Source organism: Rousettus aegyptiacus, unplaced genomic scaffold (genome assembly GCF_014176215.1).
Source record: "Rousettus aegyptiacus isolate mRouAeg1 unplaced genomic scaffold, mRouAeg1.p scaffold_m13_p_6, whole genome shotgun sequence".
Taxonomy (NCBI): Eukaryota; Metazoa; Chordata; class Mammalia; order Chiroptera; family Pteropodidae; genus Rousettus; species Rousettus aegyptiacus.
This window is the reverse complement of record NW_023416309.1, coordinates 35805494-35830144: the sequence shown is the minus strand read 5'-3', so window position 1 is coordinate 35830144 and position 24651 is coordinate 35805494. Positions and strand designations below refer to the sequence as shown.

At 45.5% G+C, this 24651-nt stretch overlaps 1 protein-coding gene across 50 annotated transcripts in view; it reads left to right on the top strand.

Moving 5' to 3' along the window:
- Positions 1-24651, top strand: part of SORBS1 (sorbin and SH3 domain containing 1) — a 177010-nt gene that overhangs the window by 86767 nt on the left and 65592 nt on the right. For 13 of the 50 annotated variants that reach the window (XM_016164111.2, XM_036223161.1, XM_036223163.1 and 10 more), the window contains 7 exons: positions 2637-2996; positions 6556-6700; positions 10547-10576; positions 15649-15821; positions 17622-17685; positions 19516-19590; positions 19912-19974. In XM_016164111.2, the coding sequence (XP_016019597.1) occupies positions 2637-2996; positions 6556-6700; positions 10547-10576; positions 15649-15821; positions 17622-17685; positions 19516-19590; positions 19912-19974 (910 nt within the window). The remainder of the gene's footprint in view (positions 1-2636; positions 2997-6555; positions 6701-10546; positions 10577-15648; positions 15822-17621; positions 17686-19515; positions 19591-19911; positions 19975-24651) is intronic. The other 37 variants (XM_036223185.1, XM_036223172.1, XM_036223168.1 and 34 more) reach the window with 5 other exon arrangements.

Genomic DNA, 24651 nt, shown 5'->3' with positions numbered 1-24651 from the left:
TCAAGGTGCTGGCCTACTCAGTTCCTGGTTACGGCTCTCTTCCTGGCTTACAGATAGCTGTCTTCTCACTATGTCCTCACGTGGTAGAAAGAGAGAGAGAGCTCTGTTCTCTCTCCTTTCATGCAAAAACACTAATCCGATCATGGGGCCCACCCTCATGACCTGATCTAATTCTAAGTGCATCCCAAAAGCCCCACCTTTAAATATCGTTACTTGCAGTTAGGTGTTCAGCATATGAATTTTGGCAGACACAGACATTCAGCCATAACACTAGGAAAATAAACTTAGGGTGCAATTCCCAGTGGAGCCACAAGTTGACAGATGGCTCTCACTGAAATGCAGATCAGTCTGGAAATTGACCCCATTCCTGACCCTCTGCCCCCTTGAAACCCTAGGACGAGCTAGGAGCTGTGTCGAAGGAGAGGGAATAAGAAGTGAACTACAGGTTTCTAGCTCTGAGCCTGGAACCAGAGCTTTAGGTTTAAGTCAGGAGCCTGAGGCTGATCACACCCCTCTAGATGGTCTATGCCAGGCAGTGGGCTGGGTGGGAATGGGAAAGGCTAGAGTTTGGTAAATTGGGCCAATCTGGTAGGTCAGTCAAGTGCTTTTGCCTGGTCCCTTTGCTCTGTGTGCAAAAACTGGAGACTACGTGCTTTTAATCTCGTGCCTGTCTTCCTTCTATTAATTGGTTCCATCAAATTGTGTCCTCTGAGAAAAGAACACATGTGGATTCTAAGTCCTTAGTGTTCTCTTCTTGGTGAGCTTTAATTTCTTGTGCTTATGGAACTAAGTGCTAAATCTCAAGTGATTCGATTAAGATATCTCCTGTGAGCATGAATAAGGGTAGGTCTTCCAATTCTCCCTTTCCTGAGGGAAAAGAACGAAAGACACTCGAGAGTTTCAGTAAACTTTTAAAGCCAAAGGCTTACAGAGAAAAATCTCTGAGGAAAGGAAGTGTGAGGAAAGTGGGGTCTTTGGGGCTCCTTCCACCGGCATTTAGCCCTTGGACACCATTCTTCAGTCAGGAAGTCTAGAAGGTCAACCAAGGTTTGGTGTCAGATTTGACTTGGCACGTGGCCTCTCCTGGGCTAAGCAAAACCTCCCTGGGATGTGAGGGAGAGTCGAGCTTGCCTCTCCAGGTGAGTACGATTCAGTCCTTGGCTTTGGCCCAGCATGAGGAGTCTCAGCCGAGGATTTGCTTAAAAACATGTCTAGAATTGTTTTTTTCTTCAGATTATGTTATGGTGCTATTTCTAATGATCGTCCTTCTTTCCGTTTCCCTCCCTCTCCTCTCTCGTTGCCCTGTCTTGATACTGTGCTTTCAAAATAAAGGTTCTCTCTCCCCCACGCCCTCCTCTCCCTAAAGAGGATCGCTTTGCATGGCAGCCCCCTGCCCTCCGCAGTTTCTACAAGGACTCGCTCTACCAGAGCTCACCAAAGCCTTACGTCCCACCCAGCACCCCCAGCCAGCAGAACCCCTCACAGCCCCAGCCTGTCCCTGTCCCACTGGCAGCCAGATCAGCTCCCAAAGATGCGGTGTGCCCTGGGCCCTCGCTTCTGGATTCCACGTTCCCCAGTGCTTCATCCCAACCCCAGCACCACTGTGTAGCCACCAAGACAGTTTATAGTGGGAATGTGAGCTCTAACCCACGTCATGAGGCAGTTGGGAATAAAAAGGTCAGCAGCTTATATGTACCTTGTTTATCCAATAACATTTGCCCAGTGGCATCAGAAAGCCTCTCTTGTGCTGCACGTGACCCAGCCAAAGGCACTCAGGCACCGGCTCCCAGCATTGTCTCCTGCACAGCCGGCACGGGAAAGCCACCTTCTGCTCCTCCTCACCCTCCCGAGCTATTCTTTGACCCTCGTAAAGATGCCGTTAACCGTGGCAAGAGCCCTTCCCTGGGGACTTGGCCTTCGTTCCCAGACGCAGTGAGACCACCCGTGCTAGGCCCCCCGGTTACCTCTGATCCCGAAAAACGGAAGAGAAAAGAGCCTTACCTTTTGCAGCCGTGTTATCCAGCCAAGGCAAGGAATTAGGAATGTTTGTGTGTCTTCTGCTCCGTCTCTTTTGAAACTCACGTGAGCAGCTCATTTGTTTTCCGGGCTGCCTACCCTTTCCTCGTTAATATTGCTGCAGCTTGAATCCCGAATTTTTCTCTCTAACTATTTCAGCACAGTCCTCTGTCTCCCTCCCTCTCTTTTCTGTAAATATGTAAGTATGCCAGAGCGTGGAATATGTAGACTGATAATACGGTGAGATATAGTGTGTTTATGTTTTATAACAAGATGCCAGAGAAATTGTATTTATTCCCAAGCTTTCAGCCTCTGCAAGCAGCTTTGGGGGTTAAACGCAGCCTGCCTGCCTGTTCTGTTTTCTCTCTTTTTCTCTCAAAGTGTTAAAAGGATTCAAAAATAGATGGATGGAAAGTAAACTTGGATGGGGTTCCCTCTGTGTCATAGAGTGTCAGGAGGCCAACTGGCTAGCACGGACTGTCTCATGCACTCCGAGGAAAGGGCACTGATTAAATAGTTCTCAGAGTACATCATTGCATGTCTACTGTTAACTGTTTAAATGTGGAATTCCTCCTTCCCTGCCATACCCCTTTATGTAACGACCCCCTTATTTCCCACAGGATGCCACTTCCTCCAGCCCCGCTCAGCCTGTTATAGTTGTCCCTCTCTACCTGGTTAATACTGACAGAGGGCAAGAAGGCACTGCCAGACCTCCAGCATCTCTGGGGCCACTTGGCCCCCCAATCCCGGCGACCGCCCCTGCAGGCTCACCTCTGACCTTCCCGACTCTAGATGATTTCATTCCCCCTCATCTGCAGAGGCGGCCCCAGCACAGCCAGCCAGCCAGTGCTCCTGGCCCCCACCCCCCCGTTAGCCAGACACCACCATCCTCCTCACCACCACCTCCGCTGGTCCCCCCGGTACCGGAGGGCCTCCACAGAGTCTCGGAGCCTGACCTCACGGGAGCCGTGTCAAGTACCGTAAGCTTGCTGGAACCCCTTCCTCGTGGCTTTCCTGAATGTCTCTGCTCCCGGCAGTGAAAACCCCTTTCTCACCGAAGTGCTGAGCTCCCAGGGAGGTGTTGGCTGCCGCTGTGCTCGTGTGATGACCGGAACCGTTTGCTCTCGCTGGCGTGCATGCCTCCCCCCCGCGTGTCCGTGGGTCTCTCGCAGCTGTCCCGAGTCGCACGTCCCTCTTCCTCGCTGTCCTGTTCGGAATGCACATCTTCCTGAAAGAACTTTGTCTTCCCTCAGAGAAAACCTCTGTGGCCTTGCTTTTGGCTCGTTATACTTGCCGCAGGCCAGGCAGATGCAGTGTCGAGGGCTGAGGAAAGCTGGAGAATTATGTGGAACAGGGAGATTCTAGTGGAGGAAGATTCACTCTTGTGTTGATTTAGCAAGTAAGTTCTTTTATATACAGCTTGGCAGAGACTAGGTTAAAAAAAAAAAACTGAGTTGAGTTTAATTGAGCAAATAGATATAAAAGCCTTGTACAGATAGATGTTAGAACTATATCCTCAAAAGAGAGGAAATTGTTGGAGCCCCTGAGTAGTGGCTCACAGGGCTTTTGTGGCAAAACAGTCCCTCACTGGTCATGTGAAGTTAAAGGACCCTGACACCTCAGGTCCCATCCCATGAAGGACAGGTCCCCATCATAGGTGTGAAAGCCTCAGTGCTTTAGAGTAAAGCCGAATCAAAGTACCCCGTCTGCTGTCTCCTCAGAAGCCCTGGGGATTGACAGACTCTTAAAGAACTACAGCTCAGTGTGAGCTATAAAATAGGGGTACATGGATCTACACACAGGGCTGTGGGGTACAGGGGACCTGAGTAGGTAAAAGTTTTGATTATTGTGCTTGGCACAGAGAGCGTGCTCAGTAAATCTTTGCTACATTGCTGAGGACTTGCCTTGGCAAATGGGGGTCAGAGTTTTCGCAAAAATAAGTAACCGGCTCATTAATAATTACTCATTGAGTTCCTCTATGTCCTAGGCATTCTGCTAGATTCTCTGTGTATAGTCTCAATCTGAGCAGCAGGGAAGCTCATGTAAATTGTCAACTCTAGGTTATACTCCCAGAGGTTCTGATTGAGTGGGTCTGGGAAGGGACCTATGACTCAGGCTACTTGGTAGCACGCATCCTGGGGGGCTTCTGACACTGAGGGTCTGTGGCCCACATTTTGACATATAGGGGTAAAACTAGACATTCATAGACCCTCCATTTGCATAAAGAGGTATGCCTACAAAACAGGTTCAGATGGCTCATTAAACTGAAGTGAGTCATGCAGAATGCAGGAAGGAAGTGTCTTTTTGGCTCGTAAGAGAGTGTGTAGTCATATATCAGACACACCAAAGCTAGGGATGGCTACGTCCTGGGCTGGGAGCTCTTCTCAGATCTCCAGATGCAGCATAATGCAGCTAGGTCAGGACTCTGCCAAATTTGGCCAAAGGGCTTGATACCCTAGCTTTGAGCTTTATAGTTCAGCCCTGTTGGAGGAAAATTCTAGATTGTTCCATGATGCACTCACTTCATAGTAGCTCAATTTATAGGTGAATTAGAAGCCGTTGTTTTGGAGGGTACAAGTATTCTTCCCTTTGGCATAGGGAACCACGTAAAGCAAGTCTCATTTTCAGTGTGCAGGTATACATTGTGAGTAGTTTCGCCGTGCACCCTTTACTTTATTATATGTGGAGATCTAGGTTTTCATAATTGAGTTTGTTTCAGTGTACCGGGACCGGTTAGTTGGAGTGGTGTTTTCAGTTTCTCAAACCTTGACTAATCGACCTGGTATAGACTTCCCAAGAGGATTTTAATTGGCCTGATTATTTCTGGTTTGGCCTCAGGTAAGAGAGTAAGAGGTGAAAAGGGAAACTGCCTGGGTGCCTCCACTAAATGAGAATTGTCAAGAATTGCAGATCCCCTGTGGATGGCGGCGAAACCACAGGTTGATATCTGCTCTACCTGCAGCTATTTAACAGTAAGAGGAAAGGAGAAAATTCATGTTAATTGGTCCAGGTTCTTTTAGTCAATGGCCTTTTTTTTTTTTGTAAAGTTCCAGAAATAAGACATATGCAGCAGAGTAAAATTTATAAAATGCTTAATGTTCACATGATCCTTCCAGACGTCACAGGAGGAATTTGTACTTTAAAGAGCTATATGCCTGACTTTTTGTGTTTCCTGGGGCTATTATGGCAGCGTTTTTACTGATATGTCATTTATCTTCATTATATCACTTCGGAAGTAACTTAGAACAGTGTGATTGTTTTCCACTTTATAAATGAAAAAAATGAGATGAAGCACTTTGTAAAAGACCATATTGTGCCTCTTGAGTCCTGGGAAAAGGTTTTATTCACTAAACTGAGCTGCTGCTTATGAATAACAGCTGTGACATTAGAGCCACTTTCAGAAGAGTTGAACTGACCAAGCCACTGTTTCAAGGAAGCTGCCCCTACTGTGTGTCAGGAGCTGTCCCGAGTCCTGACACATGTCCTCTCTTTTGTTGCACTTGGGCCAGTGCTGGTAGCTCCTCTCTTTCGTGAAGGATTTACTGAGCACCTTCTGTCTGCAGGGTATTGTGCTAGGGTGTGGGGGTGGGGGGCGGGAGGCGGGAGGGGGGAGGGGCAGAGGCATGGCTCTTGTCCTCCAGGTATTTACAGAGCCATTGATCTCTGGTGGAACATCTGAATTGCCTTGAGCCATACTTTTATTTGGAGAGTAACAAAGTCTTGTTCTTCAAACCCTTTAAGAATGATATTCGGGCTTTAAGGTCTGTAAAGTCTAAAATAGAAACGTTGCAAAATGTGATAGAGGAAGCTGCCTACATATCTTCACTACATTTCGTGGTCTGATTTTCATGTCTTCAAAAAGATTGGCATTCTCATTGTGAAGATTATAATATTAGTAGTAATGATGTGTTTGGTATTTTTTTGCAGAGACTCTCAGGTTCTTAAAAGTCAGCATTTTCACAGTTCTTTGCTTGAGAGATCTTTGTCATTCAGTATTGGAGTGAAAAGACATCACAGTAAGACAAGATAACATCCGAGTTTCAGAAGCAAGTGCTCATAAGGTTGTCCAGTGAAGTGGGTGATAAAAGCAGCTTCCCAGGAGCACCCGTCCTCCACTCTTCCTATCCTTCCGTGGATGGCTTCTTGTCCTTACATCCTCTTGTTTCTTTAAACAAGTGTACTAAACTTTCCTGATTTTTCCCAATTAAACCAGCTTTCATTCTTGGATCGCACTTAGAATTGCATGAGTTTTGCATGTTTTTCTACTTGGATTTGAATTTGCTTTTTCAGTAACCGGATTGATCCACAATTATTACCAGGTGAAAATAATGTATGAGACTTTCCCTCTCTCCCCTTACTAATGCCATCAAAGAGAACGAGCATTCCAGATTAAGCTTCTAATTGGAATTAATGATGTCTCATTAATTACATTTCTTTTTTTTATAATTAAGGTTTTGTAAAACTTTAAATTTCTTTTTTTAAAAAGCATTCACTCTAGGTTTCACGTATTGACAGTTATAACGTTGGTTTTCTTTTCAGGATTCAAGTCCTCTACTAAACGAAGTTTCTTCATCTCGTATTGGAACTGATTCCCAAACCTTTGCACCAGCTAGCAAGCCATCATCTGCCTACCCCTCCACGACAATTGTCAACCCTACTATTGTGCTCTTGCAGCATAATCGAGGTAAGAGAGCTTGGCAGCGCGCCCCTCCCTCAGCTCACAAGTCAGCCTAGCTATCCCATGACATCTGGGACAAGAATTCCGCCTTTCCACAGAAAGTTTCACAAAGCCCATTTCCCCCCAAGGCCACCTGCCCCCGTTTGCTTCCACGACTCACAGCAGGCAGGACAGGCCCCTGATCTGGAATAAGAAAGCTGGCGTCACGCGTGTTCCACACCTCTGGTGTGTTCACGGTGTCCTCAGACGGCAGCACCAAAAAGAAAGAGAAGACAGGAAAAAAAAGTCTGTGCCGTGCCCCCAGTTCCTCATGAGCATTCCAATGAGAGCTTCGCTGAGAAAAATCTAGGTACACTAATGCCTCTTGTAAGTAGTGTCCTAGATCATTTCATTCTTTGGCATCATGAATTTTCTAGAAAGCAAAATTTTGAGTACCAAAATTTAAGAAAAGAAAAACAAAGCAGATGAAAAATGTTCTAAAAATATAAAACATGTTTTCGTACCTCTAAAACAGAGGCTACGGACCTTTTCCTTAGTGACTCACCAGCCTTCGTTCTCACCAGCAGCTATTGCCCTCAGCAACCACTCACTGCGGCCGTCTCTGGGGACGTGCGTGGCTGTTTGCCCCTCTTACTGCATGTCCCCAGACAGCTCTGCTGAGGGCTTTTCATGTTTCTTGTCTACAGTTTCTATGATTGCTTCTGGTTGGTTCTTCCCTTCTCTGCAGGGGCATCTTAGGCGAAGCAGAAGGGCTGTGAGGTAATAATTGTATATGTTGATTCTTCTGCTTTAAAATTCCAGAAGATGATTCTAAATTCCAAGTTTTCCTTTTTGGAATTCGTCAGAAGAAAGAACTTTTCCCTTCACAAAAGTCTTGGCAGTATGAAATGTAAAGTTTTCAAGCAGTTTCTGAGTGGAGAAAAGACTTCTTCATCTGAATTTCAGAGAACAGTGGAGGTTTAATTATTTTGCTCAGAGCTCAAAGCTCTGCACCAGATTTTCCTTTTCTTGACTCCCTGCTTGTCCACTTCATAGTTTCTCGCCCCTCCCCCCACCCCTCTGCCTTAGCTTGGATGAGACTGGGGCTGGAGTCTATTTTTAATTGTTCTCCATATTAAATGGAGTTTTCTGTTTCCTGCTTCTAACTTGACAAGCAAATGAATGAAACTTTCTCTCTCACTTAAAATCTTCCCACTCAAATCTTAGTTATTTTAGTAATTTTCTTCTTTTTTTTTTTTTTTCACTTTGTGCAGCTTCCATATTCATTTTCACCCGAGAATCTGGGTTCTTCCAAAAGTCAAAACGGGTCCCAGCCCCCACGCTCAATTATGTAAGAGCCCGTTCTCCTCTCAGCAGTGCCTTACCCCTTACTGGCAATAGCTTTCTCTGCCCAGAAAGTATTCGTAATGCAGGACAAAGTGAAATTTTGGTTCTCTATAAACTTCTTTATGACTCATCTTTAAAAAAAAAAAAAAAATCCAATCGAACCAAAGCAAGTTAGTTCCCAGAAGGAAAGGCAGTTTCTCTAAAAATGGGATTTATTCCCAAGGCAACTTGGTTTTTGGGAAATGCCAAGTGTAATGACAGCTGCTTCTGCCAAGTCCCTCTGATGACACCTAGCGAGACATCTTTGGGCACAGAAATGCCTGTAGTTCCTTTTTGGTTCTTCTCTGAACAAATGAGTTCTTCTATTTGCCTAAATGCCTTTGGTTCTTACCTTTCTCTTTTGTCCAGGTCCTGTCCTTGGGTTTAAAAATCGGAATTATTCAGCCTTACTCACACATCCTTCAGAAAAGGATACAAGTACATTCATTTTTTGGAATTAAAAATAGTTTCCATAAAGACCAAACCATATGTCCCCCAAGGAGGTGGGGCAGGAAGAATCTAGGAGAATGGAAGCGCCTTGCCGGCCCAGCCTTAGATTACTGATTATCAGTGGGGTTTAGGTCAAGCATTTCGGCTTTGCTTTGGAATTTGCCCAGCCTGGCAGATCTGTTTTGCATCCTAGACAGTACCCATAAAAACAATTTCTTACCTATGATAAAGGTTCCTGAGGGAATGATAACTTTACTTCTGGGACTCTAGTCATCCTAAAAAAAATTTCCCTTTTTTCCTGCCTAGACAGGCCCAGGGCACAGTGTGACAGTAACCCATGTCTCCAAGCCGCCTCCCCTAACTGTGAACAAATGCAGGGCCACCACGCATCTGGCCTGGCTCTGAAGGTTGTGTACGACGCAGCCCTGGCTCCTCCTGAGCTTTTATGCTACGCATGTCTGGGGCAGATGGTTCACGATCAGTCAGGAAGGAGGATTTGAATCAGGGAACTCTCAGGGCTGAAGGAGGCTCATGGGTTCTCTAGCTCAAAGCTTCTCTGTCTTGAACGTGCATAGAGTCTTGGGCATCTTAACTTTCAGGAAGTCTAGGGCGGGGCTAAGATCCTGCATTTTTCAGCAATTCGCAGGGCTTGTCTGTGCTGCTGGTCCGTGGACCACACCGGAGAGCAAGAGCTTGGTGGTTCCCAGACTCCCGGATCTCATGTCACGCGAAACAGTCTGGGGACCACCCTAGGGTTTTTAAATTCTAACTTTTCTCAGTAACACCCCCGAAAAGCAATTGCTATTATTGACATCACATGTCCTTCCAAGAAAGAAAGGCCATTTCACACTTCAGAACTGGGAACAACATAGTCTTTTGAATTGAATAAATTTGCTTTTATCTGTTGGGGAAGGCCTGGCCTCTGGCTTAGAGTCCAGAGTTTGGAAACCATGGATCCAGTGAGCATTTTGATTTAATAGACAGGGGAACTGAGGCAGAAACTGAGGAAATTGAGGTTATGTGATTGGTCAGTATCCCCTGGAGCATTGCCGGCAGAGCTGAGCCTAGAGCTCTGCTGGGCTTCTGTTGTCCAGCCAGTGTGAGCCTCATCCACGTGCAGAGGTGGACAGGGCTGCTTCCGCCAGCTGTGTGCTCGCCTTCTACTCTATTTACTTCTTGGCCACACTGACTCTGGAAGGAGGGTGGGGACGTGGCCAAGGGGGATGATGGTAGCACCCATGGTCTGGCAAGCCTTCTATTTTTATCTGTGTGGCTACTTTATATTTAGCAGCTGTGGGAGGTGAAGGTCATTTCTGTGCTTATCCCATAGCACGTATGCACAGAACTCTCTAAAGGAGAGGTTGGCCTCCCCTCCTCGTGAGCGTCCAGGAGGGTGAGAAACCAACAGATCTCGATGTTAAGGAATGACAGGGGCCTGGTGATTAGAGTTGAAAAGAACCTGGACTAGGAGATTAAGGGGATCCAGGTTCTAGACCCAGCTCTGCTTTTTAGCGTCATCTCGGTTCATTTGTGCCCCTTTTTTCTGAAATGTCTCAGCTAAGCTGACCTACCCACTAGGGTTGCGGCGAAAGTTAAAAGCAACGTGTGCAAAAGCTCTCAAAACAACATGTGGCACTTAGCAAGCTCTCAGGAGATGGTAGCTGCACGGTTATGATTACAGTTACTTTCTCACACGAGGTACCAAGACTAGGGTTGTATAGGGTCCTGGTCCCTTGAGCCGGGAGTTGGGATGGGCTCCTTCAGCGATCAAGGTATTTTGAGACAAGATGGAAACAACCAGAAACAGTGACAGTTTCCTGAATCCTGGTATGACTCTAGGGGGAGGGGGATCGGTGGCACCACACTCAGATAACGGAGCCATTTTAAGCCCCTGTATTTAGCTGGGCTGCACAGTATATTAGCATCGAAGCCCAGAGGATAGTGAGGATGCAGATTTTGGGATCCTGACGAGTCGTACCAGTCTTACCATGTCTTTGTAAATCTCACTTACACTGTGTATTTTTTCTTTTACCACAGAACAGCAGAAACGACTCAGTAGCCTTTCAGGTAGGTGAAAAGTATTTATTTACACATTAACACCTGTTCCTGTCAAAGCCAGCTTCTGGTCACCATCTGATGTTCAATCAGCAAAGTCTCGTGTGCCCCTCTTATGTGTCAGGGACTCTGTTTATGGCTGGACTGCAAGGGTAGTGAAAAGAGCCATGTTTCCTACCTCCCTGCAGCTTTCAGGCTGGTAGGGGCAGATGGGGCAAGGGACCCAAACTAGAAAACTTGTTCCGTGGCGCTGTGACGAGTGCCCTGATGGGTAAAAACAGGATACCCTGAATGAAAAGAATAAGGAGTTATGTTTTAGATGGACTGCTCATGGTAGACCTTGCTGAAGAAGTCACCTTTCTATTGCTTCTGTCTCTCTCTTAAGATGTGACAAGTTGGGGGTTGGGAAGTACAGGCAAGATCTTTCCTTTTCGGTTGGGAAGTCCAGATGCCGCTCCATGACCCTGGCATGACGGACCCAGATGAGAGCCTCCAGATCAGCAGTGCCTACAAGAGGGAGTGAGAGCACCACTCCCCGAATCTGAGCTGGTCTCGGAATCTCCTTGATAGCTAGTCAGAGTTCAGGCCATACCTCCAGAGATTTGGATTTAATGAGTATAGAGAAGAATTTGCACTTCTAACCAGCTGCCAAGTGACGCTCAGGCTGCCCTCTGTACTAACCACACTTGAGTAGCAAGTTTCATCAAGAGCCAGCAAAGATGAGGAATGACTACAAATAAATCAGATATTCAGGCTAACTCCTGATAAAGTGTTCGGTGTTGGGATGAGTTGGGTGGGGAAGGAGCAAACATGTAGGTGAAAATTTTGAAGAAACCCAGGAATGTTCAACATTTCCTTACTGCTTGCTATAGCCATTCTGCTCTGAATCTTAGTTCTACCACCTACTGATGATGTGACCATAGGCAGGTTACTAATGAGCTAAACTAGAGATTAGTGTCTTCCGTCAGATGGCCTCATAAGTTTTGTAAATGGCTGAGTGCTACACACGGGCATTCACTAAGTACTTGATGGACGTGAGTTACTGTTTTCAGTAGGTGCCTCCATTGATTCGCTCATCATTTTGAGTGCCTACTTCATGTCAGGTGCTGAGCCAGGCTCGGGGCCATATCAGGGAACGGTGCTGCCCTTGCACAGCTGTGGTGTGGTGTGATGGTTTGTAACCTTGGGTCGGTCACAGACCCATTTGGGGAACCTAATGAAGGCAGTAGATTCATTCTCTAAAAAAGAAAAAAAAGCCACACATGTGGAAACACAAGTATGTAGTGGATTTGTAGATACTTGTGAACTTTGGGGTTAAGAACCCCTGATCTGTGGCTAACAAAAGCTACCACTCTCTGAGCAGCTGCTTTATGATTTCTGTGTTACTTCATCCCATTGCTGTCCTTGTGATGTGTGGAGAGCCTGGGTGGGCAGCACATAGGGTTCTCACACCCTGTCAACTTTATCAAGACTTGGCTGTGGGACCGGGACAGGTCGTGGTAGGGTACAAGGTGCCCTTCGCTGTCCCCTCCTGGAGGTGCCACACTCCAGCTCCCTTTACTCTGTGGGCAAGCCCAGGTTGCTGAGAACAGGATGGCTCGGGAAGAAAGGTAGCTGCTGTGGGCTCCTTCCTGTCTTTGGGAGTTTGAAAGCAGTGGAATAGATGAAAAATGCACCCAAACATAAATCAGACCTGCCTCTTCCCTCTTACAGCTGTTTGTCCCTGGCTGAGTGACTTCACCTCTCTGAGCCAGTTTCCTCGTGTGAGAACTAGGGTGATAATCCTTGCCCCTGCCTGACTGAGGTGTGTTAAGGAACCTAAGCAACAGAAAGAGTTACGCTTTGGACACTGGAAAGTGCTACGTAAATGCCGGGGTTTCTCTGCCATGCTGCCAGGCTCAGGCCACTTTTTCATCTCTGAAAGAAGCCTCGTGTTTCTGTCCTCGAGTTTTGGGACAGATTCACTTATGGTGTTTGATAGAATGAGACATAAAGAAAGTACTCCCTAAATGGTAGTTTTCTTTAAAAAGAAGCACCATTTTGTTCAGAAACTCCTGAAAGAGGGGGCTGGCTGAGCCAGTGCATGCCCTGAAGCAAAGGATTCTACCCATCTGTGGTAATGGGACTTGGAAGGGCCACCAGCCTCCCTCCTTCTAACAGGTTTTTATTAAACGGATCTCCATAGGGCTTCGTGCTCAGTGAGATTCATCTGGGAATGAGACCTGCAGGGAGTTTGGCCTCATGACGCTCCTGGTCCCCTATGGTAGACAGACAGGAAAACAAGATAAGGGCTAGGACAGAGGGGCTGGCATGGGATGTAGAGGTCATGCCTCCCTTCCCTGAGAGGTGTCAACACTGCTGCAATCCTCAATCACAAAGCTTTGGTGTGAAGAAAAGGAAAACTTTCCAAGCCCCTAAAACACAGAGGCTCCGTCTGAGGTTGTCAGCACCATCATTTACTCAGTGGCCCTTTCCAGGACCTTCCTTTCAAGAGCACAGCATAGTATTAGAAATAAATGCTCCAGGACGTCATGTGAGGGATCAGTATTTGCCTAGTGAGAAAGAGCAGCAAGCCCTCATTTAACACGGACGTCAAAAAGGGTGGCCTTGTTACCTGTGTTGCACAATGAAATGTCACTTTGGGTGACACTGTGTAAAGAGAGACGTTTTCTTCAGGGGCTGCAATTCAGCCCTCTGTGTATTGAAATCCACTCAGTCATGAATCACATGATCACAAGCTTCTAAAAGTAAAATGATTCAGGGCTAATTTTGTAGATCAGAAGGATTCTGGCAGCTTTGGAATACATCCATGGACTGTCAGCCCGAGTTTTGCAGTTAAGTGATTGTTGTCAAGGTACCTGCTGTAACAATTACAAAATTTCTCTGCATCTGAAAACCGTGAGAATGGCATAGCTGTGATCAGTTCTTGAGAGGTGACGCTAGAGAGTGAGGCATGTGCCTCCAAGCATCAGGTGAGATAGCGCTTGAAATCTTGATCCTACTTGGGATGGAGAGGAGAATGCTTAGCAGGGCCATATTAAAGGAAGACTCTGATAACTTGAAATACCCTTGTGCTTCCCAGGCTTCCTGCCAAGTTCTTGACCCCCCTGATGGAATTCCCTGGGAGCATTAGGACTCACACGATAATGCCAGTCTGGTCTTATTAACATCCTTTAAAGCGTGTGGTGATGATGCTCAAAATCAGGTTTTCTGAAAGACTCACTGAGCTCAGTCTCCCACGGAATGTTTAGAAGTCGCTCTGTGGTGACAGAATGAGTGAGTGTTCATTTCAGATGTTAGTCTGAAATCTGGGCAGAGTCACTCCGTCGAGCAGACCGTGGAAGTCGTAAAACCCGAGCCAGCCGCTATCACAGGCACACACACATCTCTGACTGCGGCACGGCTTTGCATGCGCCCCGCGTCCCACCTTTTTGCCGAAGTTTAGTCCTTCAGCCAGCACTCTGCACCTCTTCTGTTCTCGAAGATGAGAAACTTCCTCTCAGTCAGTGAACAGGTGTTTATAGAGCATTCATCAGTGGCCAGGGGACTTCTCCCTCCCCGTCAGTCTCACCTAAAGAGGTTCACTGATAGAACTTCAGACTCCTCTGGCTTACACCTTCTTGCCCCCTGTGTCGTGACCTCCGTGGTTGCCGTCTGACACAGCATCTTCCGGGCTCACCTCCCTACTCACGACCCCACTTCCGCTCACACATCCCTCCCTTCTGCAGTCTGGCATCTGTCCCCACTGCCCTCCTGAAGTTGCTGCCTCAGAGAGATCCTGTGACCCTTCTTTTGCCTCATCTAATGCCTCCTCTTCTGCTTCCATTTCTGTTTTTGGTCGTTTTTCTTTTTTTACTTTTTCTTTTTTTTTTTTTTTTGACGCGGTTAACCACCCACTTCTTGGAATTATCTTCTCTGGTTTCAACGACACCTCAGTGTACCTTTTTGATTCATTTCCTCTTCCTCTGATGACATCGTTTTGGGGATCCTTTTTTGTTTGTCAGTCTGTGTCTGTGGCTTTCCTTAGGACATGACTCCAGCCCTTGACTCTGCTCTCACTCACCTCCTCCTCTGGGTTCTTCCATCTCCTTGACGTCAGCCCTCATTTTTGTGCTGGTGGCTCCAAAGCTGCACTGTGGCCAGGGCCTCTCACCTGGGCTCCATGCCCACCTTTCTTCTGGGGGGGGGGGGTCTCTAGGGCATTTTTACATGAATGTCTCACTGTCTCCTCAAAATGACCATGTCTAAATGGAAGTGGCCATTTTTCCTTGCCTTCCCCAAACAGTTCCCTGTCCTATGCACGTGGATGGGTAGCACCTGGGAGGTGCTTACTAAATGCTTTCCATAACTAAATGACGTGGCTTGGAATTACAGATTAAGCTAAGTGGCTTTATAATCCATAGACTGCATGTAGTATGTTATTAGCTCTCTGTAATGTCCAACCCTGAATCAAATTTTAAAAATTCCAGTGTGCACTTAGCAATTTGTGCTCTCTGAGCATTTTGGTGTAAGCTGGCTCCTTAGGTTCTCTCACAGCATCGCTATGAGCTTGCTAGTAGAAGCATCATCCCCATTTTCAAATGGAAAAACAGAGGCACAGAAAAGTTAAGTGACTTCTCCAAGATGAAACGAGAACTTCCAAGTAACGTTTGGTCACCTCTTTATGGTTTTGCGTGTTCCCTGACTTTGTAGAATAGTCAGAACCGCTTGGACGTCTGGAGCACCAAGTGTATACCTCTGAGGACACTTATCATGCTCTCTGCAATTTTTTTTTAAAGGGCCCGAATGGTAAATATATTAGGTTTCACAAGCCACACGGTTTCTGTAACAGCTACTCAGCTTTGCCATTGTAGCTTGAAAGCAGCCTTAAATAATACGTAAATCCAGGAATAGTCATGCCCATTCAAAAGTTTATTTACAAAAACAGGTGATGGGGCCTTGTTTGCTGACCCTTGCTCTGAGTGAAACTCTTTCCAGCTGAGAATCAGCAAACACACTTTCCCCCAGATGGATTGTTTGGGAATTTTATTTTTGCTTTGGAGCTAGCAGTAGAGCTTCAGCTAATGATTGTTTTTCACTTCCAGATCCTGTCTCAGAAAGAAGAGTGGGAGAGCGGGACTCGGCACCAACCCAGGAAAAACCCACCTCTCCTGGCAGGGCTCCTGAAAGAAAGGCAAAGGATGACGGCCGGAGGGTGGTTAAGAGCACTCAGGACCTGAGCGATGTTTCCGTGGATGAAGTGGGCATCCCACTCCGGGTACGAATATTGGCCAGGAAGTCCTCCTAGGCTTCCTCTTAAGCTGGTGATTGATATACACCCCAAGTGCACGTGGACTGCGCCGTGGATTGCCAAGGCCTCATGAGAAGGGTCCTCACTACTCTCCACGTCTGCCGCGAGCCATAGAGCTTAGAGAGCTGTGCCCCAGCCTCTTGAGCCCACCTTGGTCCTGGGCTCAGCGTGTGGCAGCTTTTCTCAAGCGTGTGTTAGGTGTTACTAAGTCTCATGAGAAAATGGATTTCATGGTTGAACAACTGGAGAAAAGCTGGGTAGAACAAAAGCAGCTAGATTTCCCTGCAGCAGAACTTCTGAGAGGCTTTGTTTAAGGGGAGAATGTTATGGGCAGTATTTCCCAGTCTCCTTTATTATTTATTGTTCTATGGAGGACAGCCAGAAATTGTTAGTCCAGGCTTAGAGAACACTGGGGAAGAGTACAAGACTTAGGGTCCCTGTCTATGGGTTCAGGAAAAGTTCCCCTGCGTTGGGAGCTACCCCAGCATCCAGAGTGAGTAGGAAACTCTGAAGGAACCACAGAAGGGATTCAGCCAGCTGAGGCCTCTGGAACAGTGGGTCTCGCCTGGGGCAACCCTGCCCAACCCTCCTGGACTGCACAGCATGCCAGCCTCCTACAGGCCCTGAGGGATTCCAGGGAAGCCCAGCTTTAAAAACTGAATTGGAGTGAATTCCATGCCTCTCTATATGCCCACCAGAACATTGGCTGCAAGATATTTCTCTGTGATTTTCATTGAGCAAATGGACAGGTTTTTGTGTCCCTTTGGAGGGAACTGATAGAAACAACAGTGGGCTAAGCCTCAAAAGAACTGTCATCTGGTCCTAAGTAATAATGAGTATATAATAATGAGGAAAAGAAGAAGTATTAGTAATCACAGCTACTCGCTGAGTATATTATCTCATTTAAATCTCATTCACTCTATAAAGTAAATTCTAATATTCCCATTTTATGAATGAGGAAACAGGAACTCAGAGGGATTGCATTACTTACCCAGCATTACACTACTTGTGGGTGACAGGTATGTCTGAGTCCCGGAACTCAGGAGTTAGGCAGCCCCTACTCACCTTCTCACCAGCTCTGTGACCGAGGACAGCTTTGACTCATTTCCTCATCTGTAAAGTGGGAGTGAAAATGGCTGGTCTAAATACCTGTCGTCTTCCTTATTTTATTTTTACCTTAAAAAAGAAAAAAAAAAGAAAAAAGAAAAAAGAAAAAAAAAAGCCCCGCCGTGTGGTTAGGATGACAGCTCTCTGGCCTTGGCTGCTATAATGGGTTACCTTTTAACATATGCATTCTAAATCTGGCCCTATACAAGGTGACTTACATACACTCTACAGAATAAGCTGAAATGGGCGGGGGCCTGGCCTGATAAGCGAATGTTCTTTGTCTCTTATGTTTCTAGGTGGCTCTACTTCAGTTTAGTGCTCTATATATGGAGAGAGATTCTCTCTAAAAATAAAATTTTAAGAAATTATATAAAAATGGACACATACAAGTGGATCCTTATTCACCGTTTTCAAAATCTGCAGCCTTTTGGCCAAATATTATTCTGCAGATTCAGGTCTAACTCTCTTGGTTTATCTGTTCTTTCTCAAATGTTTTAAATTTTTTAAAAAAGATTTAAATATGAGTCACAAAGACGTATAGAGTGATATGAGTTTTGACTTGAGGTGTTGTCGCTTTCTATTTTGATTTTGTGATCACAGAAGTTCTGAAACATCCAACATTTCCATTTCATTTTCCTCCTTGCCTCTGTTTTTTTCCAGAACACCGAGAGATCAAAAGACTGGTACAAGACCATGTTTAAGCAGATCCACAAACTGAACAGAGGTACTAGTTTACATTCGTAGAAGCTGCATTGTGCTCCTAGGTTGACTGTTGTGATAAGGGCCTAAACTCACTTCACTAGGATGCAGGGAGACTGGCCCTGGGGCTTGACCTCATTAAGTACCAGCCTGCCTGAGCCCAGCCGCACCCCTTCAGAGCAGGAGAGGGAGGGAGCACTTCTGCGCTGGCCTCACACGCGAGATTTGAGGTCAGCTCGCAAGTCCTCCCTTCCAGATACCATGGGATGCAGCAGGCTGAGCTCAGCCCTCTGCCTGTACCCCAGCATCCGCCTGCCTGGGATCGGAGCAGCGCCGAGTCCCACCTGCTTCCAGCTTGAGGCGCACTTCCCCATGTCAGCCCATGACTGTCTTGTAGCAGAACGAGTTGAGAAAGTGCTGAACTGGGAGTTAAACCTACTCTCAGCTGGATTCAGTCCCCTAGCATTCATGTGATCGTGAGCCGGTCATGTACCTCTCTGTGTTTGTCCCACTTCCCTTTCTCCAAGGGACGATGCAGGGTCCAAATGAGAGCAAGATTTGCCTTGTGAGGTAATGTGCCTGGTGCACCTGTAAGGCGGTGTTAATATGAAAGATAATCTTCCCCAGCTCGGAGCCAGCCCTTGGCAGGTAGCCCTGAGAGTCAGTCAAGAGCTGACACACGAAAGCCCGCTCAAGCTGGAAGAGAAGCACTGCCAAGTCAGGGGCCCACCAAGTGGCAGCACATGACCCAGCATGGCGGGAGAACCTTGGGCCAGTGCTCAGGCAGGTCATGACCCCACCAGCTCTCACTGCCTGCATCGCCAGTCAGCTGATAGGCAGGGATGCAGCTGCACCGTGGGAAGGGTACCACTCCTGCGGGCAGAGCATCCTGTCCCTCCCTTTGGCCAAATCCAGTCTGGCTGCCTGCCACAGACGACACATGAAGGCAAAGAAAAAGTGTTCGGGTCAGTGTCAGCCTAAGCCACAGATAACCGATCTCTCTCATTAGCTGTGGATGCCAGCTAACGTCACTGTTAATTAGCTCCTGCACTGTTCAGAATGAACCTGGCTGTGCCCCTCTTTGACTGTTTCTAAATACTGAGATGCTTGTGTTTGGTGTTTCCTGAGCCAAGAGTAAGTCCACTCCAGTCGGGTGGATGAGCTCCGTCACAGCGGTGTTGCTAATTGGATAGTGTTAGTTCCACTGGTTACTTCCTAAAGCGAGTGTCCACTTCCTCCAGCAATCTGTGTCTCTCTCTTTTAGACACAGTTCTGGCAGCCCAAATGCCAAGACACTGGTGCATACGTGGAAAATATGTAATTCTGCCCCACAGGCAATATTGGTCCTCTCATATGTTATAGCTATTAACTCAGCCTAAATTACGGGTCCTAAGCAAAACTACCTGCTTTAATGTTAAGTGGAGTCTTAATTTTCCAAATACCTCTGTCTGTTTGCCTTAATTCTAATGTGCACAGCACAAGGTTTGATTTATTTTTCAAAAAAAAAAATTTATGAGTGTTTTTATTGCATAGTTTTTATTAACATATTTAATATTTTTTCCTATAAAAGGTAAAACTGGAAGTTTTGTGCTTTATGCCTCTTGCTTACAGGAGCCTATATGTATGTAATTTTATGTCCAAAAAGAGAAATGATTATTTTTCTTTTGATGTGTCTCAGTACTTCAGGCAAAAGGACTGGATTTTTAAAAGCTGTTTGAATTTCTTTCATGTCACTAGTGAAGCTTAGTCTGTTCCAGAATTCGAGGAACCGAAATTGTGTGTGGATTCCTATTCGTTCATTCTCTCCATTTGTATCTTCCTTTATTCTCTCTCCCAAACCTGCTCCTCTGCCTAGACACTCCTGAAGAAAACCCTTATTTCCCTACGTACAAATTCCCTGAACTTCCTGAAATCCAGCAAAATTCTGAAGGTACCATAAACCTAGACAGCATATCTGTTGTCCTAGCCTTTAATTAATTCTTATAGTTTGATTATAGGAATGAGACTTGGCTTTTAGATTGTTTTTATAGTTGTTTTTGGTTGTCGAAAATTTCATTTCACTCATTTGCATGATGTGCTGTATTAAAATAACTAAGACCTTCCTAATTCATTAACCAATTTTCAAGCGTGATGCCAGTGTGCTTTAATAACACTAAAATAGGTAATCGATCAAAAGAGTCATTTGGGGATTTGTAAGTTCCTCCACTTCATGGTGGATAGTTTCAAAATCCACTGCTTTTCTCTGCTGCAGAGGACAGTCCTTACACTCCTACCTACCAGTTTCCTGCATCTACTCCTAGTCCTAAATCTGAAGGTAATTAAGGGGAAATCGTGTGCCTCTCTTTGTACCAGTGCTGTTACTTTCTTTTTCACCTTGGGGTTTTTCCCAGTGGCTAAGGGCTGTCTCCCAGTCATTTGCTTTCCTCTAACCTTGTCGTCTCACTCCTCATTGACTGTGTAACAGAGTCTGTCCAGATGGTGTTTTTAATCCTATTCCCTTGGAGTCTACATGATTAACGGCATAGCCAGTATAGCTTAGTTATGGTGCTTTGATCATGTGCGGCTCTGGGAAAAGCTGCCCGTACCCAACTATCCAGGGGCCCAGGGGTGGTTTGTGTTGGGGAGGTCACAAGGTGCTGGTGGCTGGGCAGTGACTGAGGGAAGCTAAGTCATTATGGTGGGTGGGCAGGAGGTAGATGTGCCAACTGTCAACAACAGAAAATTTATCCAGTTTCCGTATATGCAATTAACTCGTCACTGGGCACCTCTTATCATGGACGCTCAGGGTGTGTCTCCTTAATAGAGAATTCCCAAAGAGATCTCCAGCTATAAGAGTCAGTCATGCTGGGAAATGATACTTCTTGAAAATAAGGGCTTTGGCTAGAACGTATTTCGTGAAAGAGCTGGCTAGGAATTTGGACCTGCTGGGGAGGATAGCCACACTTGTGTCCGAGATGTTCTTTTCTAGAGCAAAAAATCTAGACGTCAAAGAAGGTTCTAAAAGGCTAGTTAAAGGCAACATCCTGAGAATTAGCCTAGTCCCAGAGATTGTCTGATCTTTGCATGAGTGACCCAGAAAGAGGAGAGTGGATGGGCTGTGCAGGAGGAAATTTCATTAAATGCTCTTCTAGGATAAGATGCTGAGTCCTCTGAACTTCATTCATTCAGGTAGTATTGAGCACTTGTGTGTGCTGTACAGTGTCCTTGGAACTGAGGCTAGCACCATGAGTACGATATGTCCTCTATTCTCAAAAGTCCACATCTGGCAGGGAATTAAACAAAGCCATTTCATCGTGCTGTGTGTGGTGGCACTTGCAAGAGCATATGCCCAGAAGGCCACAGAAAACCTTGATGGTGCACGGTAGGCCCTCCGTACACACCTGTAGAATGTCGATGGGTGCAGGCTCTAGACCATGGAATCAGTTTTTTCCTAAAGACATAGCCCCATGCTGCCACCTCCTCTGTCCATCTCTGCTCTGGTTAAGTCAGCAAACCCATCCCCACAGCCCTTCTCGTCATTGGTAAAGTCATCCATTCAGTCATTCATCAAACTTTTATTGATCACTTCACACACATGAGATGACGCAGTGGGATGTGTTAGATACAGTTGTGGTTAAAATACCACATTCTATTTTTGGCCTCCCTGTTATGTGCTAGTCTTCTGCAGCCAACCATTTCATGCCCAGGATCTATTCTGAAAAAAGAAAAAGTCTACCAAACAAAAACAGACTTAAAAATTAAACGCCGATGATTTAATTTTAATCATTGACCTTCTTGCTGCCAAAAAGAATCTAAATATTAGGTGTGAGATAACCTAATGTTTTTGTCTTGGGTTGCCGATTCTAGCCAAAAGCATTACGTAAGAAACAATGGACTGAGTTGAACAAGGAAATTTTTTTCAGGGTAATTCTGACTAAATGCAGTTTTTGATTTGTGCTTTATTTGGACTTGTGAACTAAACCCACTCAGTAAGATAGAGTTCTCTTCTATGAAAGATGACAAGTACACAGCATGCCTGAAGGCATATTATCCCATAAGTGTAGGCAGAGGAAGGCCACCTAGAGAAGTCCCTTGGAGAAGAACAGTGACTCCCATTGGATAGAAAGGATGCTGTCGGCTTGTCATAGGCAGTGCCAGCAAATGTCACAGTCATCCTGGCTGTTGATCTGAAGACAGGGTTTTGCCGCCTCACACCCAGAGCTGCCACGTCAGGAGCTGCCGCACCTGCAAACCTGGCTGAGGATGACGTCTGCTTTTCAGTACACATCAAGTCAGGCACAAGAAGGAATTGGGGTCATTTTGCCTAAATGCATAAACAGTAAGGGATGACATGATAACATTTACCTATCATTTAGGAAGCAGACCCTTACTATTTTTTGTTTTCAAAGATCAAAAAGGAAGAAATAGTCTTAAAGGATAAAAAGGAAAAAAATTAGATTGGACATAAAAATTTCATAATACCCAATGTGATTAAATTTTAATGCAAGTTTCTAAGAAGCCTACTCTGGAGAGCTTTTAAAAATAGGGTAGATTTCATCTCTTGCCCACGCTTCTGCCTAGATGACAGATCCAGACGTTGATCACAGATGTATTCTGTTAGATGAAGGCTTTTTACAAGTGAGTGAAAGGTTTGAGCTGGATCACTTTATTGTCATTTTTATTTAAAATTTTTTTAACTAATAAGCAATTCTCTGGCTTATGATTTTGATGTCTGTGAGCTCCAGCAGGTCCTCCTCAGCCGTGTCCTTGGTATGTCTCCAGCCTTGTGTTCCTGATAGGTGGTCCTGGGCTCTGCACACCCTTTTTGACATGGGAAAGATTTATGGCTTTCAAAGAAAGGTGTCAAGGACAGAGTAGCACTTGACTGAGGCTCTACCCATTGTTTTTAATAAGCATTAAAAAATAGACAGCTTTACTGAAAAATGTGAGCTGTCTGTCCCCTAAGAAGGAAACCTGTTGTTGCTGCTGGGTTTTTTTTGTTTTGTTTTGTTTTGTTTGAATTCATAATTTGAAACTAGAATTACTTGCAATAAACCCATCAAAACCTAGCCTAATGGCTGCTGCCTCTGTCTAAATTGTATAAAAAATAAAATAATAATAATAATAAAAAAAACATTTCTAAGAGTCTCAATGCTGATTCTTCTAAACAGTAAAGGACTATACGAAAGTTTGTTTATAGCAGCTTAGCAACCTTTTTTTTTGTTTTTTTTGTTTTAACCCTAGCTACAGTGACAAAGTAAACTTATAGCCAAACTTTCAGAAGATAAATAGAATTAACATATCTTAATCAATGAGGTTCAAAATGTGCTTTTAAAGAAACCCGTAAATTCCAACAAGGAGGAGTCACTTCTAATCACTTTCTACTCTTTGAGACCGCTCTGTGGGACAGGAGTGATATTATGTTTAATTACTCTTTGTTTCATGGGGTAGTTGGGAGGAATTGAGGGTAGGAAATTCTGGAAGAATAGAATGAATTCAGGAGACTTATTTCTTGTAATTTTACTATATGTCCTAGTCATTAGAAAGCTTATCAAAATTAAAAATAATTTACCAGAAATTCTTTAGGAATAAATTTCAAGTAAGGCTAAGCAAATGAGTTTTACTCTACAAAAACGAAAGAAAAGAAAACCCACTCTGTCCTCCCCATCATTCCTTCCTCTCTGACCATGAGCTACTTGTCTGAGAATTACACTCCGTTCTCTCTCTTAAAAGCAAATGTCCTTTCCTTGCATCTTGGATGTGATTAAAAACCAAAAGAGTGAGGGGCGGGAATGTGGATGGAGCAGCACCAGCCCCACCCACAGCTGCACCCAGACTGTGGAAGGGCTTCCGGAAGAGTCTTCAGACATCTTGCCCCATGGTTTCCTTGTGAAGCAGGAGCAGGACGAACAAGCTGTGGAAAAACAGCTTCAAAAACGCTCCCACTTCCTCTTCCCCTCCTCCTTCCTTCCGTTTTAGGAAATAGCAGTGTGGTCGCCAGCCCCTCAGCAGCTCGCAGTCATAATCCTATTAATAATAATAATAGCATAGCCACCACAGTGACTGTGCCTCACCGCCCTTTTTTAGGCTCTGTGTGAATGCATCACAATTGTCATGTCATTTTCCTTCTCCCAGCAACCTCATGAGATAGATATAAGTCCTCATTTTTATCAGTAAAGGGTGTGGGGCTTAGAAAAGTTAAGCAATTTATGTAAGATCACACAGTAAGTTGCAGAGCCAGAATTCAAATCCAGGGCTTTGCCTGCCCCCCCCACCCTCCCCCCTCTTCCAAACATGGGCTTGCACTTACTTTGTTCTAGTGCTCTGCGGATTCCTGTTCCCCTCCTGCTATACTTTGTGTTCATGGTTGACCCACTGATGCTTAACTCCAGGCCTGCAGTTTGCCCTGCTTCCGAGTCAGCTGTGTTGCACTCAGCCGAGTTTGTGTCTCTTGGGATAGCGTCTAAAAATATGAAGTTAGGAAAGCTCCCCAAGTGATTTGACACATGGCTGGGACTGAGAACCCCTGGAATGGAGGAATACCGCCTTTCCCACTCTCCGAAAAAAGGAAGAAGATATTTGCCAGTGCAATTTTGTGGGTTTGGGTGTAGAATTAATTCTAGTAGGGAAAACAGATTCAAAAGTTCCTTCAAGAAAGTGGAAGACATTTTCAAATGATGCCCCTGAATCAGCAGCAAAACCAAGTAACTAGTGTGTTACTTTGTGGTCTATGGCCTGTAAGGCCTCGTTGGGCCACGTCAGGATGAAAGGCTGTCATATTAGCCAGGAGCAAAGTCCCAGAGTCCAGCTTTCCCCCTTGCTTTTGGATGCTTCTTCCACTAGTCAGGCTGATGGTGGCCACTGCCACCTCCTGGTGAAGTGACTTAAGACACCATCCCCAAGGCATTCTTAGGTTTTGGAGCTGTGTCGTCACAGTAATCTTGTCTCATTGAGCTTTTTCCTCATTTCTAGATGAGGATGCACTAAGGCAAGGATTTAGGAGGCTGATTTT